The 18,395-nt window shown below is 42.5% G+C and overlaps 1 protein-coding gene across 1 annotated transcript in view; it reads right to left on the minus strand.

Annotated features, from left to right (window-relative positions):
• CADPS (calcium dependent secretion activator) overlaps positions 1–18,395 on the minus strand; it is a 158,803-nt gene that overhangs the window by 39,103 nt on the left and 101,305 nt on the right. Inside the window, exon 18 of the mRNA XM_081820238.1 lies at positions 6,437–6,469. Coding sequence (XP_081676364.1) covers positions 6,437–6,469 — 33 coding nt within the window. The remainder of the gene's footprint in view (positions 1–6,436; positions 6,470–18,395) is intronic.

Below are 18,395 nucleotides of genomic sequence, written 5' to 3' on the forward strand. Positions count from 1 at the left end.
TTGGACTGGTAAGAACTGGTATTTGAGCCTCCTGCTCTTTCCAGGAATCAAATCTGGCTAAGAAAGGAGTTGGGATTACAGGGTTTTATAGATATTTTTCCTACAATTAATTTTTTTTCCTGGCATATATACTATAATGGATAAATCGTCACTGGGTAACCCAAAGACATTCTCTAGCTTTTCTTTGGATTGAAATACCCATTTAAGAATACCCAAACATACTCTGTCTTCCACTGTCTGTCCTTAATATAACATTGGAAAGGTGACAGCCTTCCCCAATCTTCTTTCCCTCTTTAAAAAATTGAGAAAATGCTAAGTAAAGAAACTATATTTCAGTGTACACTCCATCTTACCAAAGCCACATTTTGGGCCGTGGCGGGGGAGGGGAGGGCAGGTGGGAGGAATTCTTTAACCTGAGCATGTAGTGAATATTTCCTAATCAGTTTACTCAGAGGAGACGTTCAACCATTGATTTGTCTTTGCTTCCTTCCCAGTGCAGCCTTAGGGTCCAAAAATTTTAAAAAGTGGGAAGTGGGGAGGAAGATGAAAGATTTGATTTTTAAATAAATTAGATTTTCTGGAAAGATAAGCAGGTGGTTCTTCCAGAGTTAGGAAATAATTTATTGTAACAAAATAATAATAATAATAATAAAAGGGACTCGGAATGCACACTGCTTGAGATGTCGTAATCAAAGTTATCTCCAAAGAAACCTATTAAAACACTGTAATATGGGTCATCAGGAGAGCTGCCACAAACCCCTTAAATTTCCACAGTAGACATGTATGTTTGCTAATAACTAAACAAGATTAGTTTTCATTACTGTGATTTACCTTAGATCACAAAGTATCATTTCTCTACAAGACGTGACTGTCAGGCACTGCAAATTGAAGTTAGTTAACACTTCTGTGTAATTTCCAGGGTGAAAATGAGGAAGGTTTGGAAACAGTAGGACTGTATTTTATTTTATTTTTTTTGGTGATACAAAGCAAACAATTATCAAGGAAAGGGCCAATGCTTGGCCCCTGGGATGCTAGTAACATTTCTTAACACCTGCTGAAACAATGACAAGGTATTAATTTGAAAAACAATGAGGACAATCCAAAGCCACAGTAGTCAACTGTTACACTTTCAAGCAATTTTCAGCGAATGGATTGAGCAGGTTCCGTAATGGTCCTATAATTGTTGCAGCTTTATGATACGAAACAACAGAGGTTCTCCAATGAGATGTAAGTGATAGATATCAGTTCTAAACTGGCCCCCCCACGCCTCCTCTCCCTTGGCAGCCGCACATCAAAGGGCATTCTCAGCAGGGAAGGGGACCCCTACCTGGGCGGACTGGAGAAACTTATTAGTACTGTTTCCATTTCTTCCCTGGTGATTCTTGAGGCACTTATGGCCTTTTCCTGGACACATGCAGCCATCTTAGAGCTAAGATTCAAAGCTCAATTCAGCAGACCTATCAGTAACCTGCAACGTTAGTAACCTACAATAATGGTTATATTCTCCACTCCTTCTCTTCCCGCAAAATTTACTGTCGTCAAAGGGGCATTTAAGTTTTAAAAACTGATTTTAAAAACTCAGTGTGGTTCATCTCACCTACATAGTTAAATATTTCCATGGTTCGCTACCATTTGACTGTTTTATTTTTCTTCATCATGCGTACCGATATCTGACACTGTACTATATATTTGCTTATTTGTCTGTCTTCTCTCATTAGAACATGACTCCACAAATATAAGGGCTCTACTTGATCTATTTTCTAGTGTATTCTTAGCACACAGAATGATGCCTGGCACATAGTAGGTGCTCAGTAAATTTGTGCTGAATGCACAAACCCATGAATGAATAAGCCCATTTCCTACCTCCTTTTTGTAAGCTCTTCGGTCCCACTACATGGATTTTTATTAGATTCCCCTACCAACTGGAACTTGCAAAAATCATTTAAATTTCTCCCGGGTCCTAGTTACACCATGTGTTAACTGGGATTAATAATGGCTCTCCTACTTACCTTCAGGGATTGTTATGATCATCAGTTAAAATAATGTATGTCAAAATGCCTTAAAAGCTATAAATTGCTATACAAACATGAGCCACTATGATTCCCATCCCCACCCTGCCCCACAATATTATATCACTTCATAGCCTTACCTACCTTTGGAATCTACTTTGGAACCAAGAAGAAAAAAGGGGCTTCAGAGAAACCAACATCAAAATAAAGATGACGAAGTCTGCATGCCAATGTATGTGGTTTTCTCGTAATAAAGTCCCTAGGCCTCCTCTCACAATCTTCTTCCTTTCTCACAGGCTTTACTTCCAAATCTAACAAGTTTGCTTCCCCTCTTTTGGTGGACCAGGAAGGGGGAAGAGGGTAATTGTCTGAAACAGGTATGTTGATAACAGAGCGCTATATCACTTTTCCTGCTGCCCCGAGCAAACGGCAGCACCAGACCCGTAGACTCCCCAACCATGGGGATCTGGGACTCTCAAGGGCAGAGGCAAGCTGCCCCAATTCCCCTGTGGGTAGCGGGTCACTAGGTGGCCACTGGGGAAAGACAGAGTCACCGTGGTGATCCTCTGTCATTGAGGAAAGGTTCAAGTACAGTCGGTTCTATATTTACGAAGCAGAGAAGGGTGTGTAATGAAGTCCAGGTAGACTTCCAAACAAAATGGTGAAAATACAGACTGTTCCCAGCCAAACAAGCTAACCGGCAGTTATAGATGGAAAATATTCTCGGCTAAACAGCTGATGTTATTAGATACATTAGGCTTTATACCATATTGCTCTCTGAACACAGTGGAGAAAAAACTTTGGGTGACGATGTTTAGTACCTCACACTGTTTATTTTAAATGTGGCTTCGACAGGCTGATGGGATAGGATGTGGATTTTAGCAAATGTACAACACAAAGAAAGAAGGCTCTCTATAGTTAACTCCATCCACACGTGGCAGATATCATTTGTGAAGAAGCCACTCTGTGGCTTAGGACAAATAGGACATTTTAATCCTAGCTTGGCCCTACCAGGTACTTCTGAGTTTGAAAACAAATTTGCATTTTCAGTCACCTAAGCAAGCCTTAATTAGAAATGCAAATCTGCTATGTGTACCAAAGGGTCAAATACTACCTCTAAGACAAAGAGATAGGCTTTGGGGATTATGCAGTGTTTTGAATGAATGGTAACAGCACTTCTTTCCAGTAGTGTGGATAATTAAGAGACAAATCTCTAATGTAACTAACAACTAGTCCCCACAAGGAACTAAACCAATAAGCCGTGTGCCAAAAACCTCACAGGGCAACACAGATGAACTTACAGACTTCAGAGCCAGAAACAACTCGGGAGAGGATTTTATCCATGGTTGTTAAACCTGGCTGCAAATGAGAAGGACCTGGGGAGCATTAAACAATACTAACTCCGAGACCCCACACTCCAGAGATTGTTTTAATTTGGCAGGCAACCTGGCACTCATACTTGTCAAAGCTCCCCAGGTGTTTCCAAGATGTAGCCAAGGTCCAGACTCACTGAATTAGTCCCCTGGTTCCCAAACTTGTGCTATAGATCAGCTCTCTAAAAAGGGATTTCCAAGCTCCCCCCAGAACTACTGAAGTAGAATCTCTGGACGCAAGAGGCTGGAAATCTCTATTTAAAAAAGACAAAAACAAAAACGAATCAAAAAACAAGTATTAACGCTGCCCATTCTGGTGTGAGGACCACTGATTTAAGAGGTGCGAGTCGCTGGTGTGCTGGGACGCTGGCTCTTCAAAACAGAAATAACAAAACAGAACAAAACAACAAACCTTGATGTGTAGTACCTGCCAATTTCCAGGGTGTAAATATTCCCTCCATGGCGGAGTTCGAGCTACCAACGTGCCCTGACTGAAAGCAGCGTTGGAAAGAGCACACAGTGACTCTTGGAAGGTAGCGCTAGCAAGTTTCCCATGGCCAAACTGCTGTCACTTAAATCCTCGCTCTCCGACTTACTAGCCAGGTGACCTTGGGCATGCTATTAACCTCCCTGTGTCTCAATTTCCTCACCTGTGAAGCTGGTACTCTCTGCTCCCCCACTACGGTTGTTTTGAGAAATAAATGATTACTGTTATTTACCATATGTAAACAAGGTACATATAGTACATATGTGCATTACATACTATTATTTTTCTATAAAATTGTTTATTTACTAAAACAATATTCTCACTATAATATTATTTGGTATAAAAAGGTGTTAACTTAATTTTAAAGTTTACCTTTGTCCTTAGCCATAATAATTGGTGAAATCATGGGTTTGATGTGCTAACCACATTTTTTCTAATACTCATTAGATAATTACTCAATTATCCTAAGAAAGAGGTTTGTCTATGCACTAACTAAAATCATCTTGCAGATGGCATCGTGTTTAAGGGGACTGGTTTAACTCTCAGTTCTACCACTTACCAACTGTGGGACCCTGAGCAAGTTAACAATGCTGTGCCTCTGTTTCCTCATCTTTAAAGTGAGGCTGTTGTAGAGATTAAATGTAACATGCTTAGAACAGTGCCTAGCACGCAGTGAATGCTTTTTGGGGTTTGGTTTACAATTGCAATTATGATTATTATATATCAACAGCGGTAAATGTACCACATATTGGAACATGCCACATCATTTTCTTCTGTCTCCCTAGAGGGTGAAAACTCTACTAATGCATTTTTGTTCCCTTTCCTGTAGATGTAGAGTCCATTTTTTTTCTTATCTTTACAATGAATCTAAAACTGGTTTGTAGGAATAAGGTCGATCCACATGAAATTGCTGATATTTGACTTTTTTTGACTTCCCCCAAATAACTGGCCCTCCCCAGTAATGTCAGTTGATAGCAATGATTGCCAGATCAAGTTTCTCCTGATATTTGGATCTTGCTTACAGGGCACCTGTTCAAACCTCATTGGTGAGATCTCCCCTCCACCTGCAGGCCTATAGAAAACAACCTCAGCCACCAGATCTTTGGGTTGGGAGACTAGGGTTTCAATTTCTATTACTGCTGAAGACCAGTGCGGGTCAGGGCTACCGTCAGCAAATTCATCCTCCCTCCCTACTCCTCCCCGCCACCGTGCAATGTAGTGTGGGCACCCTCTTCCCCCTGCCCACGGGCCCTCTGGTGCTGAAATGTTTAGTGAGGGCCAGGTATGGTGCTGAGAGTCCCATATATGTGTGCCATTTAATCCGCACAGCAAACCTGTGGCTTGGGTATTATTACCTCTATTTTAAGGATGGAGAAACAGGCCCAGAGAATTTGAGTAGTTTGCTCCCTGTGAACTGGAAGTTTATACTTTGGGGCTTGAGAAAATAAATTACTTAACGCCTCTCCTTGCTGCAGTTATGTGCTAGCTTTTTCTCTTCTCCATTATAAAGACTATCTAGGTAAAGGAGTCAGAGGTCCCTCGATGAGAAGTATTATATAAATTCAAAGCATAATTATTGATTGTACATTCTTTCATTAAACAAACAAAATATATGCTAATGCTAAATTCACTCCAATTTTCCATTTTGCCATCCTTTGAGAAATAAGCCAATAAACCATTACACACTTAGCTTCCTGGGGAAATGAATTTAAATGTTAATATAAATCCTTTTAGAAAAAAACAAATTTTAACAAATAAGTATTTGAACAAGGAGGGTACTTAACCACGTTCAGAATGAGAAACGTTCAGTTCAAGACCCTTGGTGGCTGTTGAGATAAGCTCTCTAAATTTAATATTTTATAATAGACTCACACCTCTTTTGTTAGAAATGGAGAAACAGAATCATTTTCTTTTCCCCTTTATTGGAATATATTTAAATCTCTCCAATTTTATTTTGCTAATAGGCAGGGCAAAGTCTGTCTATAAATGTATCCTGACTTATCACAGGTAATCCCACACTCCAGTATTCATGTGTAGTACTTAACCTCAATTTAAATGTAAATTTTGGGCAACCACAAGTGCTTTATCTGTGAACTTTGAGAGCTCTCTTCATTAATGAGGTCTGCACTAATTATAAGCAGTTTTGCAAGGTTTCCTTAAAACAATTGCAGAATTGACCCCAAAATGAACAAATTCAGAATTTATTTGTTTTAAAAAAAATACTGGCACCCTTGTGCAAATTTCTAGCTCCCGGCTACTCCCAAGGTGTGCACACAGAGGGGAGGTGGGCAGGATGATAACAGAAATGAACTGTACCAGAAAAACCAAGGAAAATGAAATGAAAGGCAACCGGATTTACCCTCAAATAGGACCTCTCTTCTTGATGAAAGAAACCATACCCTCTCCTCATCTGAAAAAAGTTTTACTATGAAATATTCTTGGTTTCTCTCTTTCTGACGATTCAAGTCAGGAATATGCAATTTAGCAGCAACTAATGAAAACAGGACCATTAAATTTCTCATGAAAGCAAAAAAAAACCCCCACAAAAACAATTTTCGAATACTCACAGGTACATCCACATATTTGGAAGCTGCCTTCACCTAAAGAGGAAAGAAGAGGGCAGAAGTGAGGCTGGTGTTTATGCTTCATTGTCCACAGCTCAGTGCTGTCTGTCATCATCAGTTAACACAATACACTGGTACCCGGAGCTGACCAGGAAACACAGAAAGGTACTAAAAAATGAAATGTGATGGCTATTTTCTTCCCCATGCCATAGCACTGCTTTGGAGAGAAAGAGAGAAAAGAGAGGAAGAGGGACAAAGGGAAGGAAGGGAGGTGAAAGGGAGGGGGAAGGAAGGAAGGAAGAAGGAAGGAAGGAAGGGAGGGAGGGAGGGAAAGAGAGAGAGGGAAAGAGAGAGGGAGAAAGAAAAGAAAAGAAAAGAAACTAAGCAAATATTTACTGATTGGGATCCTGTGGCTGGTGTGGGAGTTTTGTATTTTCTCTGTCCCTTTAAAAAGAAGAAAAGTGACTCTAGCTAAACCAAAATTGATTAGTGAGGGCTTGCTAGTCTAGAAAAGCACCTAAGGCTCCTGTGATTTCTTGTACCTGGGGTCTTTTTGTCATTTGGTCGCACATTTGTCCTAATGGAATCCTTGAGTTTCAGTAAAGTGTCTGCAAGAGGAGGGGATGTGGTGGGTGGGCATCCTTAACCCAGAGGGGGATAGGTATCTGTGGGTGGGGTTGAGAGGGTACCAGAGCCTTTTAAAGCCCGTCCCAAGGCTGCTGTTGTGTCTTCTGGTTTGCTTTTTTTTAAAGATTTATTTATTTATTTGAGAGAGCGAGAATGAGAGAGAGTACATGAGAGGGGGGAAGGTCAGAGGGAGAAGCAGGCTCCTCGCTGAGCAGGGAGCCCGATGCGGGACTCGATCCCGGGACTCCAGGATCATGACCTGAGCCGAAGGCAGTTGCTTAACCAACTGAGCCACCCAGGCGCCCTTCTGGTTTGCTTTTTAAAAAGATTTTATTTATTTATTTGAGAGAGAGAGAGAGAGCACAAGCACATGACCAGGGGGAGGGCAGAGGGAGAAGCAGACTCCCCCCTGAGCAGGAAGCCCGATGTGGGGCTCGATTCCAGGACCCCGAAACCATGACCTGAGTGGAAGTCAGATGCTTAACTGACTGAGCCACCCAAGTGCCTGTCTCCTGGTTTTAAATACTAAAAACCCCAGATGGAAAGTGCAGGAAGTGGTTATGAAATTTATTTTCAGGTTTTGGGGAGAGAGTGTGGTATACTGTTTGAGAGCATGGGAATTTGGAGTCAGATCTGGGTTCAAATCCAAGCTCTATGACTTACAGGCTGTGTGACCTTGGGCAAGCTACTTCATCTCTCTGAGTCTCAGTTACCTCATGGGCAAAATGCTACTAGTAGATACCTATTTCAGCTGGGTGATCTGAAGGTGAATGTACACAAAGTTCTGGGACAGAATAGGCATGAAACAAATGGTAGCTAAGAGGAGCAATTCATAAGCAAATGTGGGTGGGCTCTGTGTGCTGGGAGAAGTCAATGCACAGCTGGCTTTGAGGAATAAAACCTATGGGAGTATGTTTGATATTCTGTGTGTTTCATTTGGACTCAGGTCATGTTCCTTCAGGCACAGGTGAGATCAATGGGCTACATTTGGGGTCTGAGAGGGTTTTTAGTCTTATTGGAAACCACATAGACTGCGAAGCACATCAAGCAGTTAGGACATCTTTCACATCACAGGTAGGCTGCTTCTTGCCATTTGGCTGAGTCTGATATCAGGAATCACAGCTTTTACCCACATGTCTCCCAGGAAAGTATCCAGGGGAGCATTTCCCCTTATTGCTCTTTTTTCAAAGCTACTTTTCACAATACCAACTCCCAAGGGAGAGAAGCCAGTGAGCCAAAGGGGGTGGGCAAGAGCCCAGGATTAAGAGTCCAAAATTCTATGAGTGGTAGAACTAGTTGACCCTGAGATAATCACATCAAGTTCCACAGCCTTGGTTTCCAGAATGGGGTGTAATTCTGTGTACTTTGCAGGGCTGAGAGCCTGACCTAGTGAAAAAAGCATATGAGAAAGTGCTTCATAAACTTTAAAAGGCTGACCACACACATCGAATAGTTAATTATCGAGAGGGCAATGCATCCAAACATCTGGAATCATCACCAGCACCCAAGATAATTCCTAGATTCTCCTGTTATAGATTCTTTTAGACCCCTACATGCAGGACTGATTGCAACTGTAATTCAGTAATTTTGTGCAATGTCTGTCTCCCACAGAATGTCATGTCTTGCTCACAGCTGTCTCCCCAGTGACTCACTTGGTACCTGGCTTAGAAAGGGCACTCGGGAAAAATGGGCAGAAGGAAGGAAGTAGAGGAAGCAAGTGACCAGGTTGGTTGAGGAATAAGCAGGGGACTGGCCAGATTGAGAAGCCATTGCGTGAGTCAGTGTGAAAGGCAACATTCTGAAAGCTGACCTCTTGCAAAGGCTGGTGGGTGAAAGAAGGTCCATTTTGGGCCATTAAAGGGATATCAGGAAAGCTTTCCAGATTTCACACAATTAACATTTCTACTAAATGATCCCCAACACCAAATCTTTCCTGTCCATTCCAGATGCAGAATTTAGTTTGGGCAAGAAGGTGGCTTTCCTTTCTTTTAAGTCTCCCTCACAATAATATCTAACATTTATATGATGTTTTTTGCTTTGCAAAGCAGATTCATGTACAGTTTCTTCTTTAAGCCACCCTGCAAAATGGGGGCTATGAAGCATATCTATTTACAACTGAGAACATTAAACCCACAGAATTTAAGAAAGCATTTGCTCATGATCTAGGCCAGAAGGCAGAGAAGGCAGGACTCAAATGTGGTCTCCTGAGCTCCAATTTTTCCTTTGGAACTCCTGACCTCCTCCCCCATGGTAGAAATGTACAGGAGGAATTCAAGCATCAGTCGTTGGGGCAGGTGCCGACAAAATAATTCTTCTCAACTAGAAACTGCCTCCTTTGCTCTGTGGAGTCGGTGCTTGGCAGTTGGTAAAAGTTTTGCTACAGCTGAAATGATCAACCTTTAAACACGCCTACTCTCCATTTACCACTAACATGCAGTTTCAATTCAGAGAATGACACCAGTCAAGTTCTATTCCTTTCAAGGCAGTTTGGGAAGATCAGGCAAGCTCTATGCCATGAATGAAAACCATACATTCGACTACATGCAGCAACCTTTGGTTTCTCCCTGGATAACTGTTGACTTATACTTTGTCTTATTGATCTTCCTCCCATCCCACAGTAACAGGAACAAATAGCTCAGAGTAAATTGTGGTCCTATGATTATTTAGAAAAATGTGGTGTATCCCTTTTGGTTCTGGCCACTGCCCTTTAAGAAGGAGGTTGACGAGGCTACAGGAGCGTCTTCTTATAAGGAAAGTGAAAGCAGAGATATCTTGCCTAGAAAAGGAAGGGCTTGTGTGGCATTAATTAAGCAGCTTCCATGTGGAAAGACTGAACTTTTTCATGGTGGCTCTAGAGAACAGAATCAGGATGGATGAGTAGAATGAAGAGCCCCAGGAGACGGTTTAAACGGCTCTCTCAGTCCATCCAGGCACTGGTCATCTCTGATGGTTGAGGAGCTCAAGCAGGAGCTATGTGGGCTGCTCTGGATGTGAGCCTTTCCTTCCCTGTGTGACAGGTTACCTCCAAGGCTGCTTCCTCTTCTGACTCTAGTCTCCTTAAGAGGCGAGAAGATTCCATCAGTTCTCTCTCTTTTTTTTTTTTTAGGTTTTTTTTTTATTTCTTTTATTTATTTATTTATTTATTTATTTATTCTTACGTTAATCAGTTCTCTCTTTTTATAGTAGACACTGAGATACAGCAGAGTGAATAAACTGGCAAAGCCAGCATCAGAACTCTGGTTCCCGAACCCATTCCTGCCTACCATCAACAGTGTTGCCTTTAAACATCACATTTATTTTCAGTGTCCATAGGGTGTGTTTTTGCCAGCTATATTCTGAAAGGAAGGACCAGATCCTCCCAACCCATGAGGGCTTCAGAATTATTGCCAAGGGTCAGAAAAATTCAAGTGCACACCAGACACTGTCTCTAGATCAAATAACAGGCCTTACGGTCTATGCAAGATGCTTTCCCACTGTATATAGATGTTATTTTAATGAATAAAACACATTTCTTTAAAGGTACTACCTATATTATAGAATTTTGTCATTATGTATGTTTTCCCATCAGTGGTTCTCAAAAGTGTGTGTGTGTGTGTGTACGTGTGTGCTATTTTCTTTTCTTTTTTAACTTTAAAAGAAATCTTCCTAGTGAAGTAGCTAAAAAGATGAGCTCAGGATTGGTGGGATTGGTGGGGTTAGAAGTCTGGCTTTGCCATTTTCTAGCTTGGTGACCTTGAGCAAGTTACTGAACCTCTCTGAGCCTTCTCTGTAGATGGGATGATCATAATATCACTCAAAGGGATACTGCAAGGATTGAATGAGATAATCCATCTAAGTGTGTAGAACAGTGCTAGCACAGGGTAAAAGCTACTTAAGGTATCTTTTCTTCATGGTTACTGGAAATATTGGCTTATTGGTGTAGATGAAGTGCATGCTCCTTGTCCTGGTAATGGTGGTGACAGTTTCACTCCTCACCTCTAGCCCATGGGCAATTTCTTGGCATAAAAAGGATGCTGGAATCTCCCCACGTTATCAGCAGGTATCTGAGCTGGTTCTCAGTCTGGTATGCTTTCTGCCAATTCACTGAACATCTTGTATACTAGAGACTCACCCTCAAAACCTTGAGGCAAACGGCAAAGATGTGTTGCTTAATTCAGGATGGCTGAGTTTAGGCATGAGTAATAAGGCAGTTCCCCAGGCCAGGGTGCTCAGTTATATTCAATCACATGTACCTCCTGCTCTTTGGGACCAAGCCATGTGCTCTGGGGTGCAGGAGATAAGGGGGAGAGGAAGGAGTTTGCCCCAGATACCTGGTCAGATACCCGGTCTGGCACATTTTCTAAGTTGGCACTCAACTGCCCTAAGGGAAAGGCAAGAACTGTGACTTCAGCCACATGTCATTTCCTGAAATCCTTGCATTCTGACCATCCCACTGATGGGACAAAGAATACCCTTTCTGTAGCAGTACCCATGGGCACCCGCCCCCTCTCCCCCTACCTCCCAGACTTTCCCAGTTCTGGGAAAGGATGTCAGAAGAGGACACACAAGGTAGAAGAACCTGAGGGAGACCAAGGATGATGGGAGGGAGACAAACTGTCAGTGAACAACTTGTTCATGTTCTCACATGCCTGAAGCAAAGAACACTTATTATGTACAAGGCACCACATCAGGGGCTATAGATAAAGGCACTTGCTCCATGATTCCTGACCCCTTTCTTAGATGATGTCTAAGTGCACAATCTCTCCAAACAGAATGACTCATGTCCATCCAACAACTAGTAACTCTAAGTAACATTTCTGAGTGCTTATGTCTTGCCAGGCAATGAGTCAGGAATACTGCATTTGCCATATTTAATCCTCATGACAACCTATTAATTATTCCATTTTATAGTTGAAGAAACCGAGGCTAAAAGAGATGAAGAGACTTGGCTTAAAGTTATGCAGCTAAGAAGTTAAAGCGTTAGACCTCCCATCCCCTAAGCTGCCTATTATTCAGTTAAAAACAAACAAATATAAACCACTTTTATTGACCAGTCTTATTTAACTCTTGTTTTGCGTGTGTGTGTGTGTGTGTTGTGTGTGTGTGTAGACACAACCTAAAATGGCTTCTCCAGGAAAAATGTAGGAGGGATTTGAATAATTGTCTGCACTGACTCAGTCAGGGCAGAAGGTCCAAAACAGTTTCTCTGGCCTCAATGTCCCAGCTAATTACCTCGACCCTCCACCTGACTTAGTGTGTGTGGACAGGCTTAATGGTTTCTCTATTGAGCTCTTCCATTATTTTTCAGGTGCCCAAGGTAATCTTTTCATTGAACACTCACCATCCCGGGATTTTCACAATGCTGATGACTAAGGGATTTTCTTCTGCCTGGTCCTAATAAGGGGACCTGAGTTAATCATTGTGTAGCTTTGATAGGGAGCACGGTGGGGGCTTAAACCACTTCTTTTGCTTCATTAGGGGAAAAAGCAACCCAGGTGCAGACCACGAGGACCTCTGGGTTTGATACTATTAAATCAATGCACAGACAAAAAAAAAAAAGTGGATTAGGCCCTTTTTGCAAACAGAAATCTGGTGGGTAAGACTCAAAGATGGAAGAAAAAAGAAGTCTGAACAAATACCACTGCATTACTGACTGCCCGAGCTCTCCTTTCTCCCCACGGTCGCTTAAGAAAACACCAACCAAGGAAGCGATTTATTCTCTGCATGAGCTGATGCCACCCTGGCTTGTTTGACTTCACAAGAGCGTGGAGCTGATTTCTCTGCCCTTGCCTAGAAACTGCCAGCCATACCACTGCCTCAAGGGGCTAGCAACATTTACTTCGACATTTGGCTTTTGAGATTTCTGTTGCAAGGATCATTTTGCTGTTTTGTGCCTTTCTCCATTTCTCGAACCCAGGCGATCCCAGAGATCTGGATTACTACTATTTTTTTGCAAGGTGAGGCAGTTCAGCATGTAAAAATGTTATGTAGGGCCACCATCTTGCATAAAATAATCATCTCTAGGGGTGCCTAGGTGGCTCAGTCAGTTGAGGGTTAGACTCTTGGTTTTGGCTCATGTCATGATGTGGTGGGTTGTGGGATGAGCCCCACTATGGGCTCCATGCTCAGTGGGGAGTTTGCTTGAGATTCTCTCCTTCTCCCTCTGCCCCTCCCCCGCAATTGCTCAAATAAATAAATCTTTAAAAATAATCATCTCTCTTATGTTGAATTTTATCATCTATTACCATCCCCGTGTCTATGAAAAGTAAGAACTTCTCTCTCTCTCCTCAGTGCCTACACTGCGTGATAATAGAGCAGGGGCTCAGTACAAATTTGTTGAATGAATGAACTTCTGGGTGTGGCACTCTTAGTACCCAGGGTAGAGGTTTCTAGTATTTTCTTGCAGTTGGTTTTTAAGTTACAACAGTCTTAAAGGCACATTGAAAAAAAGTGTGGGCGAAGGGAACTGGTATTTGTTGCTTCTGTGGGAAGGGCTGAAAGGGTCTCTTGTTCCCACGCCGCGTGGGCAGTACAGTTCAGGGGTAAGGGCGGGGGGAGGCAGGGGGACGAGTCCGACACTGAGGCTGGCATCTAGTTCTATTACCGGCGAGTTGTGGGCCAGGGAATTAACTTCTCTAAACATTAGCTTCCCCATTTGAAAATAGTTAGTGACAGCAATAACTCCTCATAGGGTGGTTGTAGGAATCATTAATTAAAAAAAAGAGTTTTTAAAAGTGTTTAACATATGCAGGGCACTATGCTAAGCATTTGATTTCTATTGATTCCTTTAGTGCATGTTAAGGATTAAACAAGTTAATGTATGTAAATAACCTTTGCACAGGGCCTGGCACGTAGTATGTGTTCAATAAACGTTGGCTATTAATTTTACATTCTCTTTTCCTGCCACCTACAAAGGGGCTGATTTGACTGGTCAGGTTCCAGGGCACCGTCTGGGCTGTTTCTGGGCTAGCTATGTATCTGCACACTGAAGTGCTTCAGGTTACAGTGTGTGACCTACCTTGCAGTAAGAGGCCCAGCTGTCTTTTCTCTTTTGCTGGCTTTGAGCCTGGACTCTCTTTTTTATTCTATGTCTGCCTCTTAGAAAGAGATCCCTAGAGACCAGAGTGGCTCTGTAGAGTGCTCCGCATTGGAATATGGACCCAAAGCCCAGGTCACAATGTGGGAGCCTGTTCCCAAAGAAGCTTGTCATCAATGATTTTGCTCCCTGTATGGGCATGCCATTCCCTCATTGAAAAGTGGGGTTTATTCCTCCATCTCACTTGAGTGTGGGCTGGCCTATGACTGCTCTGACCCACAGAACATGATGGAGATGAGGCCATGCCAGGTTCCAGCCAAGTCGTGAGAAGGTCTGGCAGCTTCCGCTTCCCTGCTTTTGCAAGCCAGCGGCCGTGTACGTGTGAGTACCCCGAGACTACCATGCTGTAAGAAGCCCAAGCCACGTGGAAAAGATCAGCAGGATGAGACCCCATATAGGTCAAAAGAAGCCACATGAAGACACATCAAATTATCAGCCATCCAGCCCCAGCCCAGCCCAGCCACCTGCTGAATGCGGCCCAGAGAGTGACCCCAGTCAGAGCCACATGAACCAAAGAATCTCCTTGCTGAGCTCTTCCCAGATTCCTGACTCACAAAATTGTGAGCAAAACAAAATGATTCTTTTAGGCCACTAATTCCGCCATAGTTTTTATGCAGCAGTAGTCAACCAACACTTAATAAGGTCTTCCTTTACCTCATATTCCCCTACCTTTATCCATTGCCTGTATTTCCCTGGAGGATGCTGTCGGGTGGTCCTTAATGGTCAAGGACAGGATTTGGGTATTTCTGGGCCTCCTGGCTATAAAAACATTAATGACTGACCTGATTTTCACCTGATCCTCAATGATCTTTGTTGAGCACATATGTATTGAGCACTTATGTATAATTAGCTCAATTAGTCATCACTGTAGAGCCTGGGATGGCTTGTTTCACCATTCCTGCTTCATAGAAGGATGCTGAGGCTCAGCAAGGATAAGCAGTTTTCAAGAGGTCAACCAGTAACTGGTGCAACTGGAGTACAAGCCCAGTTGGGTTATAAAGTGCAGAGTCCTTTCATTACACCAAGTTGTCGATGTTCTGAAAAGGATGTGTCATTCTAAAACCACTTCTGACCTACTGACCACCTGGGATCTGGGAAAAGGAGAGCATACTTTGTGGAAGGTGTAGAAGCTTTGGGTCATACAGATCTTGGTTTGATTATGCTCCATCACTTACCAGTTAAATGACCTTGGGAAAAGTTATTCAACCTTCCACAGCTTCTATAACCTGATCTGCAAGATGAGGATAAAAACTATCATCTTCAGGGGGTTCTTCTGAGGTTGAACACGTTAATATGTCAAGTGCTCAACACAATGCCTGGTACACAGTAAGAGCTCAATAATCATTAGTTATTATTATTACTAGTGTTTACTTCACTTGTGCTTAGCTGGGAGTTGACTGTGCCAAGTGTGTTCCTCTCCATAGCTTATAGACTAGACAAAAGTTGGCAGACTATGGATTGTGGGCCAAATCTAGCCTGTTGTTTGTTTTTGTATGGCCCATGAGCTAAGAATGGTTTGCACATTTTTAAGTGGTTGAAAGAAAATCAGAAGAATAAGTATTTCCTAACATGTGAAAATTATGGGAAATTGACATTTCAATGTCCATAAATAAAGTTTTATTGGAATACAATCACACCCACTCATTTACAACAAAGGGCAGAGGTTGAGAGACTGTGTGGCCTGTGAAGTAAAAAATGTTTACTCTCTGGTCCTTTCCAGAAGTTTTCTGACCTCTGGGCTATAATATGATTGAGAGACCACGGAGTGGGGGTGGAAAGAGAATCACAAAATTATGTCTAATCTTCATTTGCCCATTAGCTAGTTGATGGATCTTAGCTACCTGTCTAGCCTCAGGTCCTTATCTATTATAATAGGGTGCCAGGCTGAGTGTTTTCTCCTGATTCCTTCCAGAATTAGAAAAAAAAAATGTTTGTGACTCTCAGATGGTGTACGAGGCAGGTTAGCTCTAGGAAGAATGTGGGATAGAAGCACTTCCCACACCTTGAAAAAGTTATAAATACTCTCGTACTAAAACAAGAGGTTTATTAATATTTTAGTATTCATAAGAGCTCTGGACATGAGGCTCCAGGAAAAATATAGTAACAGGGAAAACAAAAAGCATTTGAGATAAATAAAGACCATTCCCGCAGGTACCAGACAGCATAACATGGCCCCATGGGTAGACCTGGCAAAGAGATAAAAGGATTACAATAGGCAGCATGTGCTGAGTATCTACCCTGTGCCAGGCACTGTTTTCTGTGTTGTTCATGAACCATCCAATTTAATATTCCCAGCACCCTCTAGTTGCAGCCCTCTTCCTCTGCACCTCTTTGGGCTATGGTGAGGATTCACAAAGACAATACATACAAAGGGGCGTAATAAAAAGGTGCGGCAAACCTTTACAGTACCTCCTAGTTGCTATACTGGTCTTGCTGGAATGAGCAGGCCAAAGGAACAACCTTCCTGTGACCGGGGAGCGAGCCCCTCTGTGAACTTGCCCTGAGTCCCCACATTTGCCCACATCCTTCCTCAGCTTCCAGTTTTCATTCTGTTTTTTTTTGTGTGTGGCAGAAATGGAATCAGCAGGCTTGACATCTAAATGCATATAGCTCCAAGATAAGCATCGTTCAGGCCAGGAACATGGGAGAAGCTGCACCCACATCATTGATCAGCAGATTGGAAAATCTGAAAAAAGATGTAAGAGCTTCCAGAGGGGAGCAGAGGCAGGATAGGGAGGTGGTTCAGAGCGCAGGCTTTGCAGTTTGATCGCAAGGGGCCAAATTCTAGCTCTACCACTTACTAGGCAAGTTCCTTGACTTTTCTGTGCCTCACATTCTTCATCTATCAAATGGGAATACTACTACTCTTCATAGAGTTGTTGGGTTATTAAATGAGTTGGCAGATCAGTTCTCAGGGCATGGGGAATAAGAAATATGTGTCTGCTATTATCACTATTTTTGCTGAAAAAATCAAGTTGTTCTCTGTAATCAGACTTGTATATTAAGCTTGGTCTGGCCCTGCATTATCCAATAGCTCCATGTGGCTATTTACATTTAAATGAATGAAAGCAAAATACAATTAAAAATTCAACTTTTCAGTTGTAAGTAGCCACATTTCGAGTGCTAAGGAGCCACATGTGGCCAGTGGCTGCTGTATCCGCCAGTTTGGATACAGAATACTTCCCCCACTGCAGAAAGTTCTATTGGGCAGTGCTGGTAGACTCAAGAGACATTCATAAATACAGGTTCTTACACTGTAAAATGTTAAGACTGAAGAGATGTGCCATCCAATTCCCATCTTAGAGCAAGAGATCGGGTGGAGGAGGAAGCAGGAGAAGGAAAAGGGCATTGGTGTCAACAGCCTCATCATGTGGATGAAACAAGAATTCAAGGTGGATGGGTATAATTTAAAGTAATCAAGATGCCAAGAGAGGAATGACAATATTGATACAACCATAACGGGAAGAGGGAGAGGGAGAAGTGTAAGAAGCTAAAGCTCTATCTATTACAGTAGGGAGTCAAATAATCTCTAAGATCAATAAATCAAGAAATAGCAATGTAAGGATAGTACTTGGGGCTATGAGGATAAAAACAAAATTGTTTCAGGGATCCTTTCTGGAGTCAGGGATTAAGGGTGGAAAGGGGCAGGACAGAGAACTGTTGTTTCTTAAAAAATTATTACTATGAGTGTCTGTACTATTTCATTTTTAACCCTATAGATATTTCTTTCATTAAAAAGTTATTGAAAAAAGAACAAAATGAGTGGTAGAATTTTCAACATTTTAGTGGAGAAGGGCATTTTGCAGGAGGAATGTGTCTCCTCCAGAGTAACTTCTTCAAGGTTTTTGGTTGACCGGGGACATGATTCTGAGATATGTCCTCTACAAAGGCAAAAGCAAAACCTAGCAACCCCTCCCCCCCCATCCATAATCTGGATGCTCTAAGTGCATCTGGGGAAGATGAATACATTGTTAGTGCCAACTGAGGGACTGACTGCCTGGGGGAGACAGAATGTACCAGTGGGTGGATGTACTGGGACTCTGTGTGCGGGTGAGCAGTTGAGCAAACCTCAGTGGCTCCTGCTCAGGGGCGAAGTGACAATTACAGGCAAAGCCCCTTACAACACTTTTGGAGGACTAGAGAGAAACACAACCCTTGAAATATACCTGAAATCATAGAGAGCATGACGGATTCCCCAGCTCTGTGACCCAGCGGCTGAAACGTCTTCTTTGCTGGCTGAAGATCAAGGGTGTTTCTGGC

This window comes from Leptonychotes weddellii, chromosome 1 (assembly GCF_054177405.1).
Source record: "Leptonychotes weddellii isolate Sample4059 chromosome 1, ASM5417740v2, whole genome shotgun sequence".
NCBI classification, from domain to species: Eukaryota; Metazoa; Chordata; class Mammalia; order Carnivora; family Phocidae; genus Leptonychotes; species Leptonychotes weddellii.